Below are 27,230 nucleotides of genomic sequence, written 5' to 3'. Positions count from 1 at the left end.
ATCTTATTTTGTGTAGAAAAATAAAAAGATATTCGAGAACAGTGGAATGTTTTATCAGAGCTTTTCTTGTAGAAAATTGGAACCAAAGTGAAGTTTTTTTTTTTTTTTAAATTGTTTTTAATAAATGCTTTTTGTTTTTTTTTGGAAAACCTGATGCGGCCCAGTCTCACCCAGACCCGAGCTCCAGTGGCCCCCAAGTAAATTGAGTTTGAAACCCCTGATTTAAGGTTTATGAAGGATTGTATGTTTTCTTTAATATGAATTAATATGACAATTAATATGTCTCACCAGCACGGAGTTAATATTCTGTAGGGAAGGTTTCAAAGCATCTCGGATCCATTTGTAGATTTCTACAGCAAGCAGCTTGGCTTCATCTCTCACCGCCTTCTCTCGAGACTCAAATTGTTTGGGTAAAACCTTCACCACAGGCTTTAAAGTCACTATCTTCGATCCGAACTCACTGAAGGAAGGAAGTCAGCATGAACAGGATGTAATCCATTAGACTGGATTGTATGGCAAGGCATCTTTTCAATGCGTGATTTGTTTACGTTAGAATGATCATTCTTTATAAGGAAAATGTGTTGCACTGACCTTAGAGCCTTCCTGAGAGTCTCAATACACGCCACAACTATCTTGGGGTTTTTGTTGTCTAGTCCTTTCAGCAGCTCGTCCTGCACCACCTCAGCTTTTTCTATTTCAATATACATCAGACAAATGTCGGAGCCCAGTTCCTTAGCACGGGCCTTTGGCTGGTTAAATACTTTGGTCACCACCCCAGACACAACATCACCCGTTGTCCTGCAAAAATATACAAAAATACCCTTCAATCAGCACACAAGAGGATAAAAAGATGAGAATAATGTTGTGAAATATAGATGTGAAATAACTCTATTTGGAGAAACTACTTGTAGTGCATATGTTCAATTTTATAATGAAATATTGACTTTTTATCAACTGAGCTTCTCGTCACTTACTTCCCAGCAACATGTGCATTCTCAACATAGGCCAGGGCCGCCTCAAGGCCTTTAAGCTGAGCAATTGCATTGGAATCGGTGACAAACTTCTTGATCAGACCAAGGAACTTCCCCCACTCTGAACTCTTCTCATCATCTATCCTCTGGAACAACTGCAGAGCTTCTTCATAACCATTCAAACGGGCTTTCCAGACCTGGAAAAATTAAAAAAGGATAATGTTAGAAAGGTAAAGGATGTTGGGGGGCTGGCCTTGGTTTTGCCCACCCAGTGAAGCCGGTGGTTCTCTGGTTAGGGGGACTCGACTTGGCTATGTGGGGCGGGACTTACATTCTCAATGACAATTACATTCACACATACAGTATGCACACACTTATGCGAAAATGCACACTGTACAGAGATGCCTGTACACATACATATACACATTCCCAGCACATAAGTACTTCCCCAAAAAGCTCACTGACTTATCCATGGTGTTATTATGCCGTTTGTTTTATTACAGTGATGGTGATGTCATCAATAAGACTAAAAAATTAATTAAATTGAATTAAAAATTGTAATTAGCGACTCCAAATTGTCCATAGGTATGAATGCGAGTGTGAATGGTTGTTTGCCTATATGTGCCCTGTGATTGGCTGGCGACCAGGTATAAATGATGTGCCATGCGATTGGATGGCGATCGGTCCAGAGTGTACCCCGCCTCTCGCTAGAAGTCAGCTGGAATAGGGTCCAGCATAACCCTGCAACCCGAATGAAGATAAGCGGCATAGAAAATAGATGAATGAATGTACCTTATGTTCACATTTTTGGTCGATGGGAAGCTTCATCCACTCACTATCGTCCCCCATGATAGCCACTTGGGGGACAGGCTTCCTCAAAAGGTACTCAACTGGAAAACAAAACAGAACAATCAACATTTATGTTATGTCAAGTAGAGACAGGTTAATATGAAAAAACTAAACATATTTTTTAGTCAAAAGGTGGTAAACAGGTGAGTCAGTTTCATTCAAGACTTAAGCCATCAAAACCTTCCTTTTTACACTTTAGAATGCATAAATATCACCCAATCCTAGTCTGTTGTTGCTATGTGAAAACCAATGCACTCCGGAAAAAACGCCTGGTACTGAGTAAAAGGACCAAAATACTGCAAGTATTCTATTCACTTCTCGGGTCTACTTTACTTGTGATTGGGTGTGGAAATCAGGCTTGATCACCCTGTAGCTGGCCGCCACAGATTCAAAAGGTACACTACTGAAGTGTCCCAAAATGTACATCATTCCCATGGCTGAGAAAGTTCCCACGCCACTTTCAACATCCACACATCAGGGCATTTTCCATCAAGTACTGTGTATTTACAAACATATCAAGACAACCACACATTGGAACTTTGAACGAACCAAAAAAAGTAAAAAATAAAAACAGTGTTTTGCTAGCGTTCAATCTTGTATTTTTGTCAGAAATGTGACCGCCAAGTATCTTTTTCAAATTTAGTTCTAGACTTCAAATGTGAGAACATCCTCAGGTGGTCTCAGTGTGCTTGTTTGGTCCTCCAGGGTTTAGTGGGCTGGGTTCACACTTGACCAAAATAACCACACTAACAAAGCAAACTGATTAGAGTTTGTTTTAACCTGACCGACATTGAACACATCCTAAACAAACTGCAAAGCTCAAGTAAAGTTATAGTTGCTTCCACACGCAAGTATTAAATTAGTATTTTAAAAAGCAGGCCAATGCAGACATTTATATCAATTTCCCAATACAGTCTCATATGTCTGGAAAAAAGCATCAATATCACAGATTGTTAAATGACTTTTGTACATTACGAGGCAGCTAAAAAGACCCAATATCTTACATGGGGGTATTGTAAAATTTAGTGAAGATGGTTTGATAAAAGGCGGGGGAAACGTCATACATTTAGTAGCAGTGACATGCTACATTAGCGCCCAGCGCTAATTTGCGTGGCAGACACTTCCGTAGATCAAAGCAAGCACTATATACATTTAAATGACAATACAGAGTGAATGTCAAACATGCGTGAAGCAGCGTGTCATTAAGCTAGTTCCTTGGTTAACGCTGATTGTTTGACGGAGGACAGTAGCCGCCTTTAGCCGTTATGTGAGCTAACCGTCGGCGCCAACCCAAATAGGCCAACCAACGCAATGCACATCGTCATCTACTGATACACAGCAACCTAGCATGACCAGTATAGCTTGAATATGCATTTTAATCGAGACGAGACAATAAGTTTAGATGGATAGAATACCTGTTTTGGGCACTTAAAAGACAATACGATGCAAGCTGTCCGATGAGACGCAGGTGAAAATGCAATCACCAAGGAGGACCGAGATCAAATTATATACAATAGTCAACAGTACTACCAGGATACAATTTCCGGTACACAATAAAAGTGGAAGCTAAAATATCTGTTGATTAAGTCAATTCAGTTGTGTACAGTTCACATATTCTATTCATACATTAATATGTTATAGTTGAATGTAATTCGCATTTTTGAAAGAAATATCTACTGTTTTATGGGACTAAAAAAACATCACTTCCGGTCCTATCACCTGTTGTGGATGTCTGACTTGTTTCATGAATTTGAATTGTCGCCGAGGGCGGAGAAAGAGGGAGGGTCTGAAAGAGGGGTTTATTTTTACATGTTTATATTTATATTAAACGACGATATTTTACGGCATCAACCAACCACCTTTATATACGCCTCGCTTCTGGGTATAATTATAGTTATTCAGATATGCTGATACGAGCATTGTAATCGTCGTACGTCGTGACATTCGCACTGATTGGTCGAATTTTAAAATTAAACCCTGCCCTAAAGTGTAATAATCTCTGGGTGTTTTGGAGTCAGGACAGAACAGTAGTTCATTTTGTGAAATTTTTTACATCATATTTGTTTTTTTCCACCATGTTATTATAATATATCAGATTGAATAGTTAAGATAATTATCCGGAAATAAATATTTTCACATGACGTCACCGTGAACGACAGGAACCATTGTTCAGTTGTGTTGCTTAACGATAATGAAATATGTGACTCACAACATCCGGTTTGTCCTAGAAACCGCCATATCAGGGCAAGGCGGAATATTATAGCTCTCAAATCACAACGAATATTTACTATGTCTCGATAGCGAGTACATGATATTGCTTTTATTACTGTATTCATTTCGAGAGGTTTTATCCCTATATGACGTCAGAAATGAACCGTTTTAACCCAGCTGTCACGGTTGACGAGTACCTCGGTAGGTTGTGTTATCTTTACCCCTGCAGGTCTTTTAACACAATTCACTGAAATATCTTATTGTGTCATTCACAGCGGAGAGTAATGTGCTGTTTTACCTGAGTGATGCTTTAGCCCAGCTGCTGGAACATAAAGAAGAATACAGTAATTTTGGTGTGATACGCTACTTCGCTGAATAGTATGTCACATTCCATGTTGTATTATTTACCAAGAATGATACAAAGTAGTTCTAGAATATTGTTATATAATTAATACTATTATCACTTCAATGTGTAATATGTGTGGTACATCTATACATAATTCAGATATATTGTATGTACTGTGCTTTAAAGTTAACATTTGTCTAATGTCTGTGTATCTGCAGTTTCAGCAGCGTGAAGAATAGTAACCACATCCTCTTTAGGGAGTTTAACTACATCAGGGCCACTCCTCATAACAGAGCCTCATTCATCAAAGTCTTCTGGAGATGTTACAGACAGATTGGCAAGAGTGGAGGTGAGCCATTTTATGTTTTATGTCCTCTTTATGGCCCTGGAAGTGTTGTCAGTTGCACCGTTTCTTGCAAATGTTTGCATTTAGGTGTGGCAGATTATTGTATTTTTTTGTGGTTTGGTGTATTTGTTTCAGACATGCTTCACGACCTACATAGCGGAACATTCGGCTGTTAAATTTGCACAATTCTGCATGTTTGAAAATGAATAGGAAGTAACAATGTTGATTTAATTCTACCCCTTCTCCATATCTATTACTGATAATGCTTACATGTTCACCTTTACAATATTCTGTCATTTAAAGTTTGTTCACTTCCTGTGTTTAAGTGTCACCAAAGGTAGTTAAGGATTAAAACAGTAATAAGGAATTAGTTTTTTAAAAGAAGCTACTGAACATACCGTAACAGCCCTCTTGCAAACGGCCACAGCTTAGTTGCTTTGTACTCCTTGTGTGTTTTCCTTTAAAATGACTTTGTTGTTTGATATACAGATATGCTGTCTGTATTGGAGTATAGCTCCCTACTTCAGTTACTATGTCCAGACTTCCCATTGGACATAGCAAAGAGCGCTTCCAAGTGAGTCATCATCTTTCCCTTAGATTATTATTTTGTATTGTTTAACATTGCTTTGATACCGCACGGTGGAGTAGTGGTTTGTATGTCACAGTCAGGGGATTGAGGGTTCGGATTGCCGTTGGGAGCGTCGGCATGGAGTACTTTCAGTGTGCAGACCTGCCCGCGTGTATAAATTTATCATAGTCAACATGCAGTTTTACTCTTGAATGTGCTTGTGTGGTTCACTGCTCTCCATTTAGTTGCATGTTCCTGGTTTCAGTTTCGAGTTTAGTCTTTACAGTACAGATAAATTAATCAATATTATGATTTTCTTTATTTCAAATCGGGGGTGGGCGGCGAGAAAACTGAAAATGGTGTAGTAGGGTCAACCGCATTGGTAAATAACTACTCAGCAGGTTGTATGTAACTAACGACTGTATCCTTGACTCAAAATACATTCAGTATAAATATTAATACAGTGTAGATTTAGCTGCTCGTCTGGATATCTTTTTAAACTACTCTCTTCTCTCCCGATAGAATTGTTTTGATGGATGAGAGCGTAGACTCCTTGATGTCTTTCTCAGACTTCCTTTACGCCTTCCAACTACAGTTTTACTACCAAGGTACTGTTTCATGTTGTCTTGGTTTAATAGGAGTAATAAGGCACTTTGTGTCATCACGTCTACTTTTCACGTCTAATTTGTGTTTATCACATAAACACAAATTTCCAATTTTGTTTGTAGAATTCCTTGAGAGTGTGCTGCTGATTTACCAAGACCTGTTAGCTGGAAAGAGTCCAAACACTGTCATTGTTCCCACATCCGCTTCTGTGGAACAGCATCCCTGCTTGGTTATAGAGGAGAATAACAAGGAGGAAAAAAGAGATTTTGAGATGGAGGTTTCTACTCTGGCTGGGTGCATCGATGCCCTCTTTGACCGCTTCAAACACAGGTACGAGTCAACTTTCATCATTTATTTTGTATTGTGGAATGTTAGAAAATGTCAGATGAAGTCGTAGTACTCAGAGAGCAATAATCAGCAACAGTTGGTATGAGAAAAACTGACCTTTACTTCTTTGGGGTATATATTTTTACACAATGTAGTAGCAGCCTGGCATAATTTAGGGAGGTTTGAGGTGCTCAGTTAAGCATTTATTACTTACTCAGCATGGACAGGGGCTGGTCATCTTTCCTTGTTGTCCCAATGTGAGTTTCCCGTGTAACGCTCCTTCAAGTGCGTGATGATGGTCGTATTAAACTTCTCTGGTTCTGTGCCATCAGACTTTAACGAAAAATACACACAGCCAATATTACTCCTACTTCTTGCTTAACACGCATTTTCTTCCGCTTTTTCCTCACGAGGGTCGCGGGGGTGCTGGAGCCTATCTCAGCTGTCTTCGGGCGAGAGGCGGGGTACACCCTGGACTGGTCGCCAGCCAATCACAGGGCACATATAGACAAACAACCATTCACACTCACATTCATACCTATGGACAATTTGGAGTCGACAATTAGCCTAGCATGTTTTTGGAATGTGGGAGGAAACCGGAGTACCCGGAGAAAAAAACCCACACATGCACGGGGAGAACATGCAAACTCCACACAGAGATGGCCGAGAGTGGAATTGAACCCTGGTCTCCTAGCTGTGAGGTCTGCACGCTAACCACTATACCGCCGTGCCGCCCAGTGTTGTAATTATGTGGGATTATTATTCTGGAGAGACCTGCTTAGGGCATAGTCTGGAATCAACTGTCAATATTGTAGATTTTAGATGTAGGCCGATGTATCCCGATACTTTTTTAAAATCCATTTTTGCTGATGTCAGCCCAGTATTTGATATCAATATCGATTTGGGACACCACTAGCAACTAATTTTGAAGATGTGCTGAAATCCTTAAAAGTATTAATTTTTTAGATGTTTGAACTCCCTGACTGTAGTATATCTTTGTGTGATTACAGTTCTTTACATACACAGTTGGCAAGTTATAGCAGAGCATAAATATATGTCAAAAGTGCTGACTATAGAGCCTTGACTGGATTATGGCGACGCTACAAATCACTTTTACAGTTGTTAATGCAGTCCATCAGTCCATCAAACTGAACAAACATACCAAAAGATCTTCGAGAGGTGACCAAGAACCAAGATGCTCCTGAAGTCATCTACCAAGATGACTATTAAAGAGAACCTTTTTCCAATTTTCTGACCTATAAAAGTTGTTAGGTTATTGTATTATTTTGTCAAACAATGCCAAAGTTTCAGATAATGAGGTTTGCGCATTTGGAATTTGAGTCCTGAAAGAAGTTTGGGATGGCTCTGAATGGTCGGTTTTAGAGAATTTTTTTGCTCACACTGAGTTTTGTGATGTGAATGCGATCTGGACTTCCTTATATGGGCTGCAGATTGCCAGCACTCAGTAAACACAGACCTGCGTATCCAGAAGTCCTAAGGAGTGCTTGGGAGTGTCGCCACTGGGTCGGAAGCAGGAAATCTATGGAAACACTGCACAAACAGGTGCAGAATCTGGAAGCTCTAGAAAGCTTTCTGCACGGGTTATTATGTGTAGCTGCTCTATAGGAGTCTACAAGTCAATACAAAGGGTAGAAAATAGGTCCCATTTAAAATTGCAGTAGGACAACCACTTTTAAAGGTAATTTTTGGCTTTTGGGATGATGAGAGCAATGCATGTGATAAGAAAGTCTCCATACAGTCTGCAAAAAGGAAATTAATAACTTCAAGATTATGAGAAACATTAAAAAAGAAGCATAAAAAACAGGCCAAAATGGCCACAGCATTTATTATAAGTACTCACAACCTCAACTTCCAACAAAACATTGACCCCAAGCACCCCATGCAGTCTTCCTCCCAGGTCGTGTTTAAAAGAAGCAATGGAAGAAACTGACAAGATGTCGTGGTACAGCTTACTAAGGAGCCTGGCTAAACATGACATCATAAACCAAAGCATTGGTAAGGGCGGCATACACATCAAATTATTAATATACTCAATGTTCAATAATAAGAAATGGGTGTACAGGTTTGAATTTATTTAGGATTTTATCAAATGTACACAGCACATACAGTCTTACTTATACACTGTATGTACATAGGCCCTCATTCATCTTAAACTCCTCCACTTTGGGTAGGATCTGTGCCACATGTACACCCAATTCTTGTTTTTACAAATATTTTGAAGCTGGAAGTATTTTACAATGTACAATTTGGAAAATGAACGGTTAAAATTTGAATTGTGTGACATTTATATCCTTGATGAGTTATACATTTAGCCATATTACATTGAAACAACCTAAATCGTTTGTTTTTGCATGTTGGCTGTAGGAGCATTACCGAGTAAGACGGAGGTCCTGAATGACCCAGAGATGGACCAAGAACTGGACAAACTGTGAGAAATACATATAATTATTTTGATTCCCTGCTGATTGATGAATTTATGGTGGGTTTATTTTAATAGACAGAGACAGAATATTTACACTCCATAAACATTCATTCATTTTCTACCGTTTATCCTCACGAGGGTCGCGGGGGTGCTGGAGCCTATCCCAGCTGTCTTCAGGCGAGAGGCGGGGTACACCCTGGACTGGTCGCCAGCCAAACACAGGGCAAATATAGACAAACAACCATTCACACTCACATTCATACCTATGGACAATTTGGAGTCGCCAATTAACCTAGCATGTTTTTGGAATGTGGGAGGAAACCGGAAAACCCACGCATGCACGGTGAGAACATGCAAACTCCACACAGAGATGGCCGAGGGTGGAATTAAACCCTGGTCTCCTAGCTGTGAGGTTTGCGCGCTAAACACTCACCGCCCATTCCCCCCTCGGCCATCTCTGTGTGGAGTTTGCATGTTCTCTCCGTGCATGCGTGGGTTTTCTCCGGGTACTCCGGTTTCCTCCCACATTCCAAAAACATGCTAGGTTAATTGGCGACTCCAAATTGTCCATAGGTATGAATGTGAGTGTGAATGGTTGTTTGTCTATATGTGCCCTGTGATTGGCTGGCGACCAGTCCAGGGTGTACCCCGCCTCTCGCCCGAAGACAGCTGGGATAGGCTCCAGCATCCCCTGCGACCCTCGTGAGGAAAAGCGGTAGAAAATGAATGAAGGAATGAATGAGCAAAATATGTATTTGATCCCGTACCAGAAAACACAAATTCTAGACCTACGTTTGCTCATGCGGGGCTTGCAAATTGCTTCTGTCTCTCTGTCTCAGATAAAGATGAACACTACAGTGCATGTTTTCGTAAGGGGAATGCCACAAAATCCGCAGGGAATTAAAGCGATTAATCCCACTGTGTACAACACAGCTATCACATTTCTCTGCCATTGCCTCTTTTTTTCCCTAACTTGCTCCAAACGTCTCACCAGCATTGCTCAGATCTCCGTCAGTCCCAGCAGCAACAGTAGCGGCAGTGCGGTGGGGATGCTGAAAGAGGTGCAGAGGAAAGCATCCCCCAGGAGAAGCATCCACCACAGGAGGAAGATGGAGGTGGAGAGTGATGGCTCCACCGAGGAGACGGATTCCTCCGAGAACTGAGTCTTGAACACTTGAATTGTGACCTTTGAACTACCTGTGACACATCACACCTTCCATGGTGGACATTTTTTTTTTTACATACTATAAATGTTCTTGCCTGTGTAAACTCACACTTTAGTTTCAATTAGGTTAGAACGGTGGCAGATCAAGAGAAGTATTAGCTGTTCGACTTGACTGAACAAATGTATTAATATTATTTAATACTAGAAAACATATTAAACACTGTGAATCTTAATGCTGTCATGCACATGTCCATTAGCTATACACTGAACTGTTTACTGCATATATTTATTCATTTTCAGGTATTGAACAAAAAATGGGGTGTGGCCTGCTGCACATTATGAAAATTAACTTAACAGGAAAACTCAATCAGTGGTAATTTCACAAGAATTAAGTACAAATATTAGACAAAAAAGTCAGAATTTCACAGTATTATGAGGAAAAATATAATTTTAGTCGCATGAAGATGAAATGGTAAAGAAAAAAGTTAAGGAAACCGTTATTATTACATTGTTACAAATTCATAATATGAGAAGAGAACAAAAAGGGAGTAGAAATATTTGGAAAATTATGAATTTGTGTAAAAAAATGTTATTTCAGTACCATTTCACCAAAAGTGGCTGCACCCATAGAAAAACATGACGTGAATATAGATCATCACTTATACATATTTCTAATATTTGCTTAGAAATTGGTTCTTCTGACAGTTAACTGACAATAAGAGAAATAAATAATGTAACCATATGCTGTTGTAAATGTGATTTATTGACAAGAATAGCCATCATCAACACCAATCTGTGCATAATCAACATCTATATCATGCAGTGGTTCCTCCATATTTTGGTCAAACCTATATAGAATAATAGCTTCTATACATACATACAGCCTGTATACATGATGTTTATTAATTATGTACATTATATCCCTAAGATGTTGAAATTACAAGGGGTGAAATTAAAAAGCCACACAACCAATCTGGAATCACTGGCATGGAAAGCTTTGAATTTTTGCTATTATTAACTGAAATAAATATTCATGTCAGTCATCTTAAATGTACAAAGTAATCAAGCTGCAAGAACAACATAGAGACATCAGAAATAATTATACAAAAAAATAAATAAGTAGGCACTATTTTGTATAACACAGTGTGTATTACATGCTTAAAACTGATGATAAATACTTCTTTACCTTGGGAATATTAGCTGTTTTTACCTTCAATACTCATGACGCAGCATCAGGAGCAACTGAGGGTTTATCTTGCGATGTCCTATGTGAGGACAGAGGATCGCACCAGCAACCTCTAGGTGGGTAGGTAATTACTCTACCATCTGAGCCATGTCTCACCATGGGGCCAAAAATACAAATATCCAAGTTTAAATCTAGCGAATGTGATTTTTCATACATTAATATGAATTTGTATTCTAGTCAAGTAAATATTTCAACATTAACCCACAAGAACCCAGACTTGTTTCTGCTTATAAAATAACGAGGGGTGTGACATTCTCTAAAAAAATATTTTTTTGTTCATATTTTTTGGGTATCTGGAACATATTACATTATTTCCTATGGAAAAAAAATGACCTCAGTTTTAAAAAAAAACTGAGCTACCACTGTACTTTACTTTGGGTCTTCATGACTTAACAGGTAAAGACCAAAGCTGTACGGTGTAGGGATGATTTTAGTACATTTAAAGCAGGGGTCTCAAACACGCGGCCCGCGGGCCAAATGTGGCCCGCAGGACACTAGTTTGAGGCCCCCGCCTTGATATGAAAGTTTAATGTTAGTGCGGCCCGCGCAAGTTTGATATGGATGCTGTATGGTATCATGTACCCAGAAAAAATTATTACGTTTGATTAATGTTCATGTTAAAGGTTAAATAACTTTTAATAGTTATCCTCCCTATCCGTGTGGAAGTGGTGAGTTTTTGGCTATTTAAGTTTAAAGGAAATAACTTGAAGGCTACCGTTTAGGTCGCTAGCTCTCTAGTTTGCGAGTTAGCATGTGTCTCAAGACCCTGCAGTTGCGCAATATGTTGTAAATAGAAAGAGTATAAATGTGACTATAGTCGTGTTTTGTCATGTCTACAGGGCTCTAATAATTTTAATCTGAAAAAAATAATTTGTCTACCCACCAACTATATGTGGTTTCTTAAGTTTTTATCATTATTATTATTATATTTATTTATTACTGATTGATTGATTTTCTTTATTCTTGATTTGTTTATTTATTTTTCATCTTACTTTGTGCAGAAAAATAAAAATTAAGATATTTGAGAACAGTGGAATGTTTTATCAGAGCTTTTATTGTAGAAAATCGGAACCAAAGCACTGAAAAAGTTTGTATATTTTTCTGTTTTTAATAAATGCGTTTTTTTTTTGGGGGGGGGGGGGGAAACCTGATGCGGCCCAGCCTTGCCCAGACCCTAGCTCCAGTGGCCCCCAGGTAAATTGAGTTTCAGACCCCTGATTTAAAGTGTTGGTAACATGGGTTCTTATGGGTTTAAATACAGTGAGTGCTTCATGAGGTAACGCTGGCATAATCAGATATGAGCAGGCACCAACGAAATAAAGTGTGTGCTAAGGATGACGCAGACAGGTTGCAGTGTTCAACATTACATTAGATTGCACCGAGTCCCCTGGGGCCTTGTCATTGCACAAAATCTAAGGAAAAATCGACACGCAAGGAGCACGACTTAGAAATAAGTTAGACGACAGTCGATTGTCTTGGAGTTTTTTTGATAAAGAGATGTACACCGTTCTCATATGAGCAAAGAAACGTTATGAATTAAATTACTGCTTTAAACAACAGGGAAAAGAGGCGATGACAATTTAATAGCAGAAGAGCTACGAGACGTCATGCAAGCTTCTGAAAACCCACGAAAATGCAACTTAAAACTCCATGCCCTTATTAATCAAATTTAAAACTACTGCAAAGGTCATCTCATATTGTTTGATTTGAATAAAATATTCCGGCAAATACCATTTTAGTCCATAAAGAACAGTTCCTTAAAGAATCATCCATTCCTACGTTCTTACAGGGGGGTGTGCTAGTTTTACATTCACTCACTCATCCCTATGCATTAAAGGGACAATGTGCTCATATCGAAAGCGTCTCATCTCAACTCCATTATGTCTTGTTCTGCTGCTCTGCACATTTTATATCTTTGTTCTCATGTATTTCATTGATTGTGTTTCTCACTTACCTTTTAGATGATGCAAAGATGAAGTGTATAACTATTGCACAAATGGCAAATTGGAGCTTATGATATTACATAGGGAAGTAAAGGAACATACAGCACAGGACAGTTAAAAGTATTTTTTTTTATAAATGAGTCCATACCGGGGGTGGGCAAACTGTGGACACATGAGGACCACCAATGAAGCATTTCAAAATTCATTCATTTTCTTCCGCTTATCCTCACAAGGGTCACAGGGGTGCTGGAGCCTATCCCAGCTGTCTTCGGACAAGAGGCGGGGTACACCCTGGACTGGTCGCCAGCCAATCACAGGGCACATAGACAAACAACCATTCACACTCACATTCATACCTAGTATGGACAATTTGGAGTCGCCAATTAACCTAGCATGTTTTTGGAATGTGGGAGGAAACCGGAGTACCCGGAGAAAACCCACGCATGCACAGGGAGAACATGCAAACTCCACACAGAGATGGCCGAGGGTGGAATTGAACCCGGGTCTCCTAGTTGTGAGGCCAAAAGCCATCCACACCACAGATACAGATATAACAGATAGAAAATATGTGGAGGAGGTTGTCAGAGAAGTAAAAAAAGGAGGAGTTAATAGTTAAAAGTCATAGTTTATGTTGTTGTTGCAGCTGGACTACCCAGCATGCCTTGCGGGTATTTGGAAATAACAGTTTTGTTTATCACCCGTAGTAGTAGTAGTTGATTTGTTATGTGTTCATTTGCTGTGGAATGGTTGTTTGTCCTGTGATTGGCTGGCGACCAGTCCAGGGTATACCCCGCCTCTTGCCCGAAGACAGCTGGGATAGGCTCCAGCACCCCTGCGATCCTCGTGAGGATAAGCGGTAGAAAATGAATGAATGAATGAATGAATAATTTGCTGCAGATGCACCGTGAGCAATTATGTCATGTGACCTGCGAGTCAAAAGTTTGCCCACCCCGGTTCTATACGGTCAATTGGTGAGTTAATCAAAGGTTCTGTGTGTTGATATTCAGAAACATGATTTTTGTATTCCTCTGACCTTTACAGGTGTAAGAAAATACATTTGTATTAGATATGCATGTTCCAGGGCAGTTGTGCTATATGTTGACATGTGGTCACAATCAACAATCAAGACATTTCTATGGGAGAAATTGGACAGTAGATGACTCCATCCACATAAAGGTTGACTCAAAGCCAATTGGACTTCTTAGGAGTTGAAGACCTTTCAATCCAAAATCATGAGAGTCTGGTTTGTTTGAGATGTTGGTTATAAGGATTCATCGGATTTACATGATTTCCTTTAGGGAAAATTACCTTGTTTCGGTTTTTGGTACCTGTGTATAATTAAGACTGTAGCCGTATTATATTGAGTTATACTATAAGAATCGATGCCAGTATCAGAAACTTTGGTATCGGTTGAATTGATGGTGGTATGAATCCACCACCCATCACTAAGGGATGAACTCTACCCAGTGACGTGACCAGGAAAAAAAATTCCAACATTAATTAATGTTGCTGCTCATTAAATGTAATGTATGTCTATAATAACTGCTACTATTTTGTCCATATGCTTCCTCAGCGGTTTATTGATATTTACATCATTCCTGAGTTCTTTGCAATCGTTTTTCTATGGTAGAGCAGTTAGTTACTGTGCTTGCAGATCTGTGACACACTGGCTAAGTTCGGAAACAAAACATTAGGCACGTTTACATGAGGAGTTTTTCTCTTTCCGATTGGAATCTTTCCGAATGACCTTTCCGAAAGCAATGGTATACATGGAAAGGAATATTCCAATGGCGTGTCTACATGCACCGCTATAATCAACCAGAATAGTCAATGGGGCATGCGCAGTAAATTGTAAACACCAACATCACGTGATACCGACTTCCTCGAGTTTTTCTTTCATTTGTTGGAATAACTCCGTATTGCCAGTTTTTCGTTCATCCAGTCTTGAAATTTAGTTTGAATCAAAAACAAACTTTCCCTAGCAGTCCAGTGCCGATTGCTCGCCTTCATTTTTTTAAATCGAAGAACGTCTCGAGCTGCGTGTTACGTCATATCTCAGCATTCGCTGAAAGAACGCACCCAGGAACAGGAAAAGATAAAGTTCAATCTTGCTAATATTTTATAATTAAGCTCGGCACATGTTTTATATAGATGTATTTTCTTTTTTAATAAAACTGGACTTGTGAATGGCGTATAGAAGGGTTTAGATTCTGTTCCACAGATGGCGTTAATGCACACGAAAGCTGCTTGCCAACCGCCAATAAACAACAGAAGAAGAAAAACACCACGAAGAAGAACGCTGTCTGACAACTTTCCGATTGAGCGGGTACAAGATACCTCAATCGGATTGGGGAAAGGAATATTCCACCCCAGTGAATCCGATAATATATTCATTCGGATTGGCACTTTTTTTTCGGAATGAGGCGTATACAAAGGTTAGATTCTTTCCGTTTGAGCAAATAACCCAAATGGAATTGGAATACTTGGGTCCATGTATACGTGGCTAGTGTTATCTCTGTTTTTCTTGTCCACTACCTATTTTCTTTCATGACAAAGACAGTCAATTTGCCTTTGAATCAGCCTTTGTGGATTAAAGTGACCTGGATGATAAAGCTACACAAAAGGATGTTTCAGACATGCACATCACCAATATTTAGGACATTTTGTCACTACACTGGAAAAGCTGAGCTATTCAATGAAGATGTCTTCAGTAGGACAAGAGTAGCCAATGTGTTCCTTGTAATACTGTTGGAAGGCCTTCCTGTTAGAAGAGTCCAAGAGTTGGGGTATGTCATTCACATATAAGAGCTGTGAAAGTCAGAACAGAATAGAAGAAACCTTACCCTACTGACTTGGCCAGAGGGTGTAAACTTGTTTCTGCCATCATGACATGGCAGGCAAAGCGGTGTTGCTCGGGATGTTTGGTGATGAAACCAAAATACCTGCAACGCAATGAAATGTCACTGTGAGAATAAGTATTTGTGTAGGACATCAGTTGTTTAACTCACTTGCTGTGTTTTGGATGGCAGCCACAGAACGAGATGTTCTTCAAATGGAAGAAATGGAAACACTGTTCTCCCTGACAGAGAAAGAAGAATCTTATTATAAAGCCACCTATTTTTCTACCTCATATCCTATTCAGGGTCACAGGAAGTTGGAGTTTATATTGTGTAACTGCCTCTCAGTCAGTGTATGCTACCAGTCTAAGTTCCTACCTAGATGCATATAAGTTAATGAGGCGGAATAATTTTCCGTAAAATCGTTGTTTCCATACGTGCACGTTTAGTCGTTACACCCAAAATAAGATCCGTTGTTTGCCACGCTATTTAGAGCTCAAAGGCTAACAGGTGCTAAAGGTTAAAGATAATCTCTATAATTCCCTCCTAAGCTATCTGTGCAGCCATTAAGGTACAGTATATGTGTTATTTATAGTTATATATTTCTAGTTATATATTATAGTTATATGTATTATTTTCGTTTCAGTCTCTTAGTGTCTTAGTTTACAGTTTGCTGTACCAGCTAATGTTAATCATGAGTGTGTCGCACATGTGACTGCACAACAAAAAAAACACTTCTTTAAATCTGTTTTTAATGTCTAAACTTTTTTATATCTGACTGCTTTTCTCATGTTTTAACTGTGTATTAACGAATGAATGTTGTATTTTAATGTATCTTTTGCTCTGTTTACTTGCTTTTATTCAACTCCATTCTTCTGTAAAGCGCTATACAAATAAAATGTATTATTATTATTATGTGATGGTATTTGGTTGAGGGAAATGTATGTAATGCGGCAAGTTTATTTGCATGATTGTAAAGAAAAAGAGTTAATGAACACGAATTTGTAGACATAATGTTATTGTATATTTGTGTATTATGTGAAGAGTATTTTTTTTATTTTGTATCTGTTTGAACACCCTTTAGTTCTCACGTTGGTTTTGCAATAAATCCCTCTGTAAAACACAAGAACTAGTTGCTGTCTGATAGTTGCACATCCGAGGGAGTTACAAATTGCAATGTTAAGGCAAAAATGAACACAGTACTATGCAGAGAGTAATATGCAGATATATACTGCGAGTGTGTGTGTATATGTAGATGTAGTTTTACACTTACCCTGTGAGCAGAGTGACACTGGTCCTGCACACTGATCTTCACACCCCTCACACTGACCTCAAGCAAACAGGGCGAGGGAGGCTGCCCCGCTAACCGCCTATTATATGCAACCTGTTGACACGTGAGTTCATTGTTAAATCATTGTTATTTCATTGTCAAAATTGCTAGATTAACACTTTCTACTCAAATCATCAGATTATTCTCTTCAGTTGTTGATTTCTTGCTTTGCACTACTTCCCCACTCCGTTTAAATACTTAACTTTATCATAAGTAAACTGGAAAGGCTAACTACTTAGCTAGTAGCTCGCTATTCTTGCAGCGGCCGTCTTTTATGTCCCTGCAGTGATCCCGTAGCCTGCTCAATGTGGTGTAAACAGAATAATACGGGTGTACATGTGACTATAGGGGTGTTATTTAATATCTACATGGCTCCAATAATGTTAAAACTCATATTCAGAAAGTCAAAACAAATTATCTATGCTCTAACTATGAAAATATTGTGTTTATTAATATTGAATGCTACTTTACCGCAGTCAGGTCTGGAACCAATTAACCGTGATAAACAAGTTTATTAGTTTGTCAGATGATGTTGTTTGTTTACAACAAATGTTTGTTTACCTTCCTCATGGCGGCACACAGAACATCGTTGCCTTTGTGACTGGGGACTTGAACAGAACCCAGGAATCGTACCAGGAACTGTTCGATCCAACCATCCTTTTGCCCTGTAAGAGAGACAAGGAAATAAATGCTAGGTCTTCTGTTATTACTACCTAAGAGAGATACAGTCATGTTGACATATGGATAATTTAGTTCAATGAACCTCGTGAGGAAAAAGCGGTAGAAAATGAATGAATGAATCTCATATGCATATTTAGCATTGTGCAGCCATATTCTCAAGAGCACCATAAACTCCAAACTAAACATTCTAACTTTGTATGACCTTGCTGTACTGCTGATGGCACCAATGTCCAATTAAAAGTTCTCAAAAACTGACATCAAATATACAGTATACATCCTTTCAATCAGATTTTTTTTACCTTTGTTGGTATTTTTGGACACCCTGACGGCATAGAAAGCAGGGAAGATTCCAGTAGCCCCAGTCCTCATGTTGTAACCCTGACACCACAGGTCCTCGGACTGTTTGACAATTAAGACTGGGTCATCTGTCTCCAGGTATAACTCATCAGCATGGCGGGGAACAAACCTAAACACATGTAAAGAGCTGCATTTCAGTCTTGGTTGACACTAGTCAGTGGATAAATTGTTAACTCGTTAAAATGTATTGACCTGTATACAGCTCTATGGCTCTGCTGTCTCTCCACTCCATCCAGCACACAGGAAAACATACTGAAAGAGCCAGCACCTGAAACATTATGCAACAATTATTCATGGGCACCGCCACGTCAAAATAAAATTGTTTTGAATTGTGAGTTATTGAATTATATCAGGCTGCACGGCGGACGAGTGGTTAGCGCACAGACCTCACAGCTAGGAGACCAGGGTTCAATTCCACTCTCTGCCATCTCTGTGTGGAGTTTGCATGTTCTCCCTGTGCATGCGTGGGTTTTCTCCGGGTACTCCAGTTTCCTCCCACATTCCAAAAACATGCTAGGTTAATTGGTGACTCCAAATTGTCCATAGGTGTGAATGTGAGTGTGAATGGTTGTTTGTCTATATGTGCCCTGTGATTGGCTGGCAACCAGTCCAGGGTGTAGCCCGCCTCTCGCCCGAAGACAGCTGGGATAGGCTCCAGCACCCCCACAACCCTCGTGAGGATAAGCGGTAGAAATGAATGAATGAATGATATTGCTATTTTGATGACCTGTACATTTGGAAACTGTGAATGTAAAATACTAATCATTAGTATCGTAATTTCAAAGTTAGATTTGATATGTTTTTAAAGATAAATCATGAATTTCTAGTTCCTAATCCTAATGTTGACATTATTACCAAGACTAAATTAGGGGTGCCACCGATCAGTATCAGCCGATATCAGTGAAAAAGCAGGGTATCGATATCGGACGATAATTGTTTTCTAACGCCGATCCCATCCGCCGATCAGCTCCGCCGATCAGCTCCGCCCACTCTGCAGCATCCAGAACAAGCATGTCTGCCGTGTGTGGGACTTCCTGTCTTTGTGACAGTGATATACTGTACGTTTTGCACCTTGCAAAACATGCCACAAAAATATCAAATCAAAGTACAAAATACCAGTAGAACTGTAGTCGCCGTCAGTAGAAAACAGGTTAAGAAACTTCTTGCTTCTGGGTGCACTTGCTTTTCCTCCATTAGATTCCTCTTCTTCTGTTGTTTTGGCCGGTATTGCCTTGGGGTGCTTACAGACCCTTGCCACCACTTCCCGTCTCCTCTTCACCTCCTCTTCCCTCCGTCGCTTCAAGTCTTCATTCATTTTCTTCTCTTCCTCCTTTCTTCTGATTTCTTCTTCTTTCCTCAATTCTTTCTCAAGAAAAAAACAAACAAAAAGTGATATACAAATTCCAATAAATGACAGAATGACAGGATGGATGGACGGATTAATAGATAGATGGATGGATGGGTGGATGGAGGGAGGGATGAATGGATGGATAGATAGCTGGATAGATGGATGGATGGATAGATGGATGGATGGATGGATGGATAGATAGATAGCTGGAGGGATGGATGATAGATAGATAGCTGGAGGGATAGCTGGAGGGATGGCTGGATAGATGGATAGATAGATAGCTGGAGGGATGGATAGATGGATGGATAGATAGATAGCTGGAGGGATTGAGGGATGGATGGATGGATAGTTAGATAGCTGGAGGGATGGATGGATGGATAGATAGCTGGATGGATGGATGGATGGGTGGATGGATGGATAGATAGATAGATAGATAGATAGCTGGATGGATGGATGGATGGATGGATGGATGGATGGATGGATGGATGGATGGATGGATGAATGACAGAATGACAGGATGGATGGACGGATTAATAGATAGATGGATGGATGGGTGGATGGAGGGAGGGATGAATGGATGGATAGATAGCTGGATAGATGGATGGATGGATAGATGGATGGATGGATGGATGGATGGATAGATAGATAGCTGGAGGGATGGATGGATAGATAGATAGCTGGAGGGATAGCTGGAGGGATGGCTGGATAGATGGATAGATAGATAGCTGGAGGGATGGATGGAGGGATGGATAGATGGATGGATAGATAGATAGCTGGAGGGATTGAGGGATGGATGGATGGATAGTTAGATAGCTGGAGGGATGGATGGAGGGATGGATAGATAGCTGGAGGGATGGATGGATGGATAGATAGCTGGATGGATGGATGGATGGGTGGATGGATGGATAGATAGATAGATAGCTGGAGGGATGGATGGATGGATGGATGGATGGATGGATGGATGGATGGATGGATGGATGGATAGATAGATAGATAGATAGATAGATAGATAGATAGATAGATAGATAGATAGATAGATAGATAGATAGATAGATAGATAGATAGATAGATAGATAGATAGATAGATAGATAGATAGATAGATAGATAGATAGATAGATAGATAGATAGATAGATAGATAGATAGATAGATAGATAGATAGATAGATAGACTTCCTTTATTGTCATTGCACAATAACACAGCAGTGAAATTGCCAATGAAATGTCATTGCCTGGCTCCGGTATAATAATAAATAATAATAATAATAATAATGTGGAGAATAAATGGTACTTTGTGTTCAGTAATAACATGATGCCTGCACCACACTCATAGCTTTATGATCCTTAAAGAATATTAATACTCCAGAATCAGGAAATGTCCACTTCCTCATTGAAAATTTGCAATAAAAATGCCTCACCTTGTTTCTTTGCTTCCTCTTTTTTCTTCCTCTCCTCCTTATACTCTGGGTCTTCCTCCTCATTGGCTGATTGATAAACCGTCTCCGTATCACTATCTTCATTGTGTCCGCTCTTATTGTGCAAGGAGTCCTTGAGGCTGACCAGTTCCAACTGAGCGTGTTCATCAACCACCAAAGTGTATTTAACAGAATCATAATTCAACAATGCAGACGCTTCACTCTTTGGTATAATCTGTGGCGCTGACGGATTGCTCGGATTGGTAGATTTGGTGCTCTCACTGTTATTATCACCCTTTCCTTGCGTTGGCTCCACCTCTGACTGGGTACAGTGTGTCTCTGATTTAGTGTCGCCTTTAAGGGATGATTCTGGACCTTTAAGGAACGATTCTGGACTATCATGGGCTTTCCCGGTGGAAGATAGACCTCCTTCTGCTTCTTCTTCTCTGATATCAGGGTTAGCTCTGTTGGATAGAGGCGGAGGCAGGGGTTCTGGTGGGGGTCCCTCTGTGTCTGAGCTAATGGACATTCTGTTGGACCCCCCCTCGCTATTGGACCGGGAAGAACTTTTCCTGTCATGGTTTTGGCCTAGGGAACACACATGAACAGTAGTATTAGTTTTTGTGCAACTTTTGCAACAGAAACACAACCTTACAATAAAACTATATATATACCTACTCAAAGATTTACACTATTAAATACATGTAAACCAGGGGTCTCAAACACGCGGCCCGCGGGCCAAATGTCTTATTTTGTGTAGAAAAATAAAAATTAAGATATTTGAGAACAGTGGAATGTTTTATCAGAGTAGAAAATCGGAACCAAAGCACAGTTTATTCATTTTTCTGTTTTTAATAAATGCGTTTTTTGTTGGAAAACCTGATGCGGCCCAGTCTCGCCCAGACCCTAGCTCCAGTGGCCCCCAGGTAAATTGAGTTTGAGACCCCTGATGTAAACGTTTACATCTTGTGGCTGAAGTACACTTGCACCAAAGATGGTTTATTACCTTGAATCTTGGTCTTGTCCTCTTTTCTTGGTGCTACAGGCGTACGCGGGACCACCATGGCTGTCAGGTAAACCTGGTTAGAAATGGAGTGGTTGAGTTTCCCCCTCCCTGCTTTGTTTTCCCCTTTAGCACATAGTTTCCCCTTTCCATCCGCCCCGGAGCTTTTTAGTCGATTTGTTTCTTTAGCTCTGTGGTTTAATGTTCGCTCTTTCTCCTTGCCCTTGGATTCATCGCACAGTCTTCCTCCTCTTCTTTCTTCCTTCCCTGATGTGACTCCATCCTTTCCTCTGATGTCCCCCAAGCTTCTCTCTCTCATCGCAGCTGCTCCTCTCCCTCCTCCTCCTCCTCCTCTCCCTCTGCCTCCTCCCACCGCGCCCCCTCTCCGTTGGCTGCTCTGTGTGCTAAATGACTGTGTGTGCGTGGCCCCTGTTGGCTCTCTTTCCCGTGGACGGACATGAGTAGCGCCAGCTGCAGCTTGAGAGCTGGCTCTGCTGTTGGACCCACTGCTGGTTGGTGCTTTCGGGGCAGGGCGGCGGGTACAAGGTCTGACTTTGTCCTCTGCTTTTGGTTGACTATCGGATTGCGTTCGATCCCCTTAAAACACAAAGGAAAGTTTCACATTATTTGTTGTATATACTGGATATGGAAACAGGGATTCCAAACAAAAGAGAGACAAACGCAGACAATGATGGTTGTGTGTTGACTTATTATGAGAAGACAGTAGATTTACACTGTTATATAAAACTAAACTGACTCAAATTGCCATTTATTCCGTGTTGTCCAATTAAAATATATAATAAAATATTTACAGCAACGCAAGGGGTGTATGCGCAATTACTGTATATATACTCTATTACTTGGGTAATGCGCGGAACTCATCTGATGTACATAGCATTGGTCATGCATTGATAATGAACTAAGTTTAGATTAACATTCACAATTGTCCAATGTCGGTCCTGATTTGCTGCACAAAGCAAAATTTTTGCTGGCGCCCCCTTGCATTGCCCACAGCAAATGGCGAAATACACTATAATAAGGCAGGGGTGGGCAAATATTTTGACTTGTGGGCCGCATTGAGTTAACAAAATTATGCAGGGGGCCAGAACATATATTCAACACACACACACTATTTCATGCTTATCATTTTCCTTGAATTATTTGTCTAATTTTATCTGTAAACGTGTTATATTATCAGCTTTATTCAGGAGCACTTTAAACATCAGACCACATCAAACTATGTCATTTAATTTGACAGTTTTGTTTTTTTTTACTAAATAAGACATCCAACTAGGCTACACGGTGGCCTAGTGGTTAGCCGGCAGACCCCACAGCTAGGAGACCTGCGTTCGATCCTACCCTCGGCCATCTCTATGTGGAGTTTGCATGTTCTCCCTGTGCATGCGTGGGTTTTCTCCGGGTACTCCGGTTTCCTCCCACATTCCAAAAACATGCTAGGTTAATTGGCGACTCCAAATTGTCCATAGGTATGAATGTGAGTGTGAATGGTTGTTTGTCTATATGTGCCCTGTGATTGGTTGGTGACCAGTCCAGGGTGTACACCGCCCGAAGACAGCTGGGATAGGCTCCAGCACCCCCGCGACCCTTGTGAGGATAAGCGGTAGAAAATGAATGAATGAATAATAATATTAATACATATTAATAAAATATTACACATATTTTAAATAGGGATATGTAATAGGTACACACTACTATGAATAGTGATGAAAGATGATGTTCTTGTAATATTTGGTAATAGTAATGGTAATGGTTTTATTTCATTTGAACATGCATCATATTACAAATCACTTGACATTTATGTCTAATGTCCTTTCACCTTTTTCCACAGTTTGTACCTGTAATGTGTGGGGATGAAGATCGGGAGTCCTTCCAGCTGTCTTTCTTACCTAAAGAGTTGTTGTTGATGGTGTCCTAAAGGGGGATGCATAACAGGAGCAGTGAGAGAGTGAAAAACATAAAATGACTATTAATTCCACAGCACAGTTCAATGTAGTATGACTTGTATGTATATCATCTGTACTGTTCATGTGTGTACACGTCCTTCCTGACAGAATTTCAAAACATTTTACAACAGGGGTTCAACAAGCTGCATGTAGTATATCAACATTCAACACTCACTGCTTCTACAGCTCATAACGAGTAGATTCATTTACAGCCACAAGTCAGTGCCTGCACATATAGTACATGTTTATGCTCTCAGACTCCAAAGAAGTCAGTGCAGTATTACAGTAGTGATAAGTGCTTGTGCATGTGATCTGGCTAATGCAGGTCCTGGGGTGAGTCCAGCTGGCTATTTGGAAGGTCGGAGAGAACTCAGCAGCCAGTCAAAGATCTTGATCATGCAGGAAGGACCTTATATAGATAAATATGTCTGCCAACACTTTTATGCCTTTGAAATATGTATTTTACTTGAATAAGGAAACAGTGCTGATTGTTATATTAGAAAAGACATGATTGATTCCAGGCTGCACGGCGGTCGAGTGGTTAGTGCACAGACATCACAGCTAGGAGACCAGGGTTCAATTCCACCCTCGGCCATCTTTGTTTCTCCGGGTACTCCGGTTTCCTCCCACATTCCAAAAACATGCTAGGTTAATTGGCAACTCCAACTTGTCCATAGGTATGAATGTGAGTGTGAATGGTTGATTATATAGACATATGTGCCCTGTGATTGGCTAGCGACCAGTCCAGGGCGTACCCCGCTTCTCGCCCGAAGACAGCCTGTTACCCTTGTGAGGATAAGCGTTACAAAAATGGATGGATGGGTTTGGGCTTGCATCAAAGTGAAACCTAAGACAGATGTGGTACGTACATATTCATTTAGTCACTGCAATGCCAAATACAGTTGGCAATCAACAAGGATTGATATGGAATGACATAAGATGCCCGAGGTTGCTAAGGTCACAGGTCAACTATTTCAACTTCATCTCATCACCACACTCTTATTAACAATCCTCAACTGACCTAAACATCCCGGGACTGTTGTTCTATGTCAGTCCAAAAAAACATATTGATTTTGAATGATATGAACCCACGAAAAGACGACATCCGAGACAAGATGCTTAAAATGGCTGAAAATTTTTGCTTTCGTCTGCAGTTATACAAGCTTCAAATTTCAACCAATATTCTTCATGGGGACTTTAAAAAGACTTTGAAAGTTTGTTCTGCAAATGTACTGCTTTTTTTCCTTTGTTATGATGAATTTTCAGTCACATATAAGAAGCTTTGCAGAAGCATATGTCATTGTCAAATCATCCAGGATCACCAAAATGATAAATTGGAAGCAAAAAGTTGTTTACACGGTTAATGTAAACACGCTCAAATCATCAATACAAGCTAGCTTATGCTATGAGTAGGATTGTGATGTTCCTTTTCTTCTTTGTACTTTTCATTTTAAATCATTCAAATACACATTGACCTTGGTTTAATTTGTGCAAAGAATTTAATTCCAAAAGATGGGAGCCATATTGATGTTTTGTTTGTTTCTGCCGACTTAAAAAATCTCCCAAATGAATCAAAATTTAAATTTGAGGTACACTCAAAACTTATTATTATTATTAACTTATTATTTTCTGGTCAATCACCGCCACATCACCAAAATTTTTTTAAAAATTTAAAAAAAAATTGCAAATAAAACCTTGCACTCAAAAACGTCCATGAGAACAATCATGATGATGGGACACCACAATATTTTTTTTAGATATCTCTACATAATTAACTTTTTATTCAAGTGGAATAATTTGGCCCCATGACTATCAACTCGCTTCTTGCTTTGCAGCCGGTGTGTTAGAAGCAAAACAGAAAGCATTTAAGGTGATTCCCACACTAATTAGCATCTGATAGCGGCAGACACGAAATGTAACAATTGTTATCGGATTTCCAGAGTTCCTGCAGTTTGTCAATATTATCTGTGTAGCAGAAATTGTGCAAAGATCACATCAATAATGACTACTTCCACAATAATGCCATTTTTTTTTAGTTTCTTACTCAATCTTTTCTATAGTTTGATTCCACAAACTGAAATGCTGTGGCTTTTTAACATTGTTCTCGCATCTATACATCTATTGCCGTATCTGCTGTTGAAAATGTCAAGCTTGCATGTAACCTACACTTTTTCGTCTTCAACTGTTGACCTAATAATAGCCTCTCTGTGTTCTCTGACAACACAAAGTCGATTGAAAGTGTCAGGTTTTAGGCCCTATGGTCTCCGGTCAAGTCCGAACAGACTCAACTAAACTACCACCATCCCATACTATGTACATATTCATTAAACAATCAGTTTGTCTGGTATTGCTATTCTAGTATTTGAATGAATGACTTTCTAATATGTGATTTAAAGGTTGATGCTAAAGGGATGCTGGGCTCATATGAGATGACTGGCTCTGATCGGAACTGACACCATAAACAGGATGCAGCTCATTTAAAGGGACAGTACTCCTCCTTGGTCCAGTCTGACACCACTCGTCATTTAAAACTAATAAATACCACATAAAGGGTATATGTTTTTTTAACATTCATGCACATATGTAGTGTAGTATGAATTGTACTGTGTACATTTCTTGAGTAAAAAAAAACAAAAACGGCCCAGTCAGTATCAAACCCTCCATCCATTGTGACTGGTGGTGACTTTATCAGCCCTTGCAACAGATCTACTGCTCATGTGCTAAACAATACATAATTATAACACATAACACATTTAGAAGTGATACAATATCAGCACAGTTAGCCTATGTTATATGGATAAGTGTAAATAGTGTATATATACATCTGACCCCGACACACACACATTGCTGTATCATGCTGAAGGCAGGTTTACTCTCACACACACACACACACACACTCATAGAGCTAATGCTGCCTCCTTCTAAGCACAGGAGCCACCCATTTCTCACACACACACACACACACACACTGTATTTACTTCAATAACATGCAAATCACCAGGGTGGACCCCATCCCCGCTTCCTTACCTGGGTGCCGGCTTGTGCTCGCTGTGGCATTAAAGCTAGCGAGGTGGGCCTCTTTGGTCGATATTTGTCCATGACAACACAGATTGAACCCCCCGTGGAGAGGTGACAGCCTCCACCCTCCCTCCTCCTCCTCCACCTCCTCTCCTCCTTTTTTTACGCCTGTGTAGATGTTCCTTCTCCTCTGCCGCTCTTTTTTCCTCCTCCACCTCCTCCTCCTCCTCCTCTTTCTGACTCCTGAATCAGCCCCAA

General features: G+C 40.0%; 3 protein-coding genes across 5 annotated transcripts in view; 1 reads left to right on the top strand and 2 right to left on the bottom strand.

Annotated features, from left to right (window-relative positions):
* The window catches only part of ckap5 (cytoskeleton associated protein 5), a 32,077-nt gene extending 27,726 nt beyond the window's left edge, over positions 1–4,351 (bottom strand). For 2 of the 3 annotated variants that reach the window (XM_058075099.1, XM_058075100.1), the window contains exons 1-5: positions 4,330–4,351; positions 1,764–1,861; positions 975–1,168; positions 592–798; positions 289–460 (exon numbers count right to left, since the gene is read on the bottom strand). In XM_058075099.1, coding sequence (XP_057931082.1) covers positions 289–460; positions 592–798; positions 975–1,168; positions 1,764–1,820 — 630 coding nt within the window. In that variant the 5' untranslated portion in view covers positions 1,821–1,861; positions 4,330–4,351. Of the gene's footprint in view, positions 1–288; positions 461–591; positions 799–974; positions 1,169–1,763; positions 1,862–3,235; positions 3,377–4,329 lie in introns of those variants that run through there. The other variant, XM_058075101.1, reaches the window with a different exon arrangement.
* cstpp1 (centriolar satellite-associated tubulin polyglutamylase complex regulator 1) lies at positions 3,911–11,754 on the top strand. The gene is made up of 9 exons (XM_058075102.1): positions 3,911–4,232; positions 4,307–4,409; positions 4,596–4,726; positions 5,213–5,297; positions 5,814–5,899; positions 6,020–6,227; positions 8,131–8,240; positions 8,610–8,673; positions 9,662–11,754. The coding sequence occupies exons 1-9, from the start codon at positions 4,178–4,180 to the stop codon at positions 9,828–9,830; spliced, it is 1,011 nt and encodes a 336-aa protein (XP_057931085.1). The 5' UTR covers positions 3,911–4,177; the 3' UTR covers positions 9,831–11,754.
* A 1,585-nt stretch (positions 11,755–13,339) lies between these two features.
* Positions 13,340–27,163, bottom strand: LOC131131645 (C-Jun-amino-terminal kinase-interacting protein 1-like). The gene is made up of 12 exons (XM_058076521.1): positions 26,982–27,163; positions 23,847–23,922; positions 21,994–22,587; positions 20,991–21,575; positions 19,343–19,588; positions 18,419–18,494; positions 18,169–18,335; positions 17,750–17,853; positions 17,132–17,242; positions 16,030–16,100; positions 15,865–15,963; positions 13,340–15,782 (listed from the first exon to the last, which is right to left on the bottom strand). The coding sequence occupies exons 1-12, from the start codon at positions 27,051–27,053 to the stop codon at positions 15,710–15,712; spliced, it is 2,274 nt and encodes a 757-aa protein (XP_057932504.1). The 5' UTR covers positions 27,054–27,163; the 3' UTR covers positions 13,340–15,709.
* Positions 27,164–27,230: the final 67 nt, after the last annotated feature.

Source organism: Doryrhamphus excisus, chromosome 6 (genome assembly GCF_030265055.1).
Source record: "Doryrhamphus excisus isolate RoL2022-K1 chromosome 6, RoL_Dexc_1.0, whole genome shotgun sequence".
Classification (NCBI taxonomy): Eukaryota; Metazoa; Chordata; class Actinopteri; order Syngnathiformes; family Syngnathidae; genus Doryrhamphus; species Doryrhamphus excisus.
This window is presented reverse-complemented; position numbering and strand designations above follow the sequence as displayed.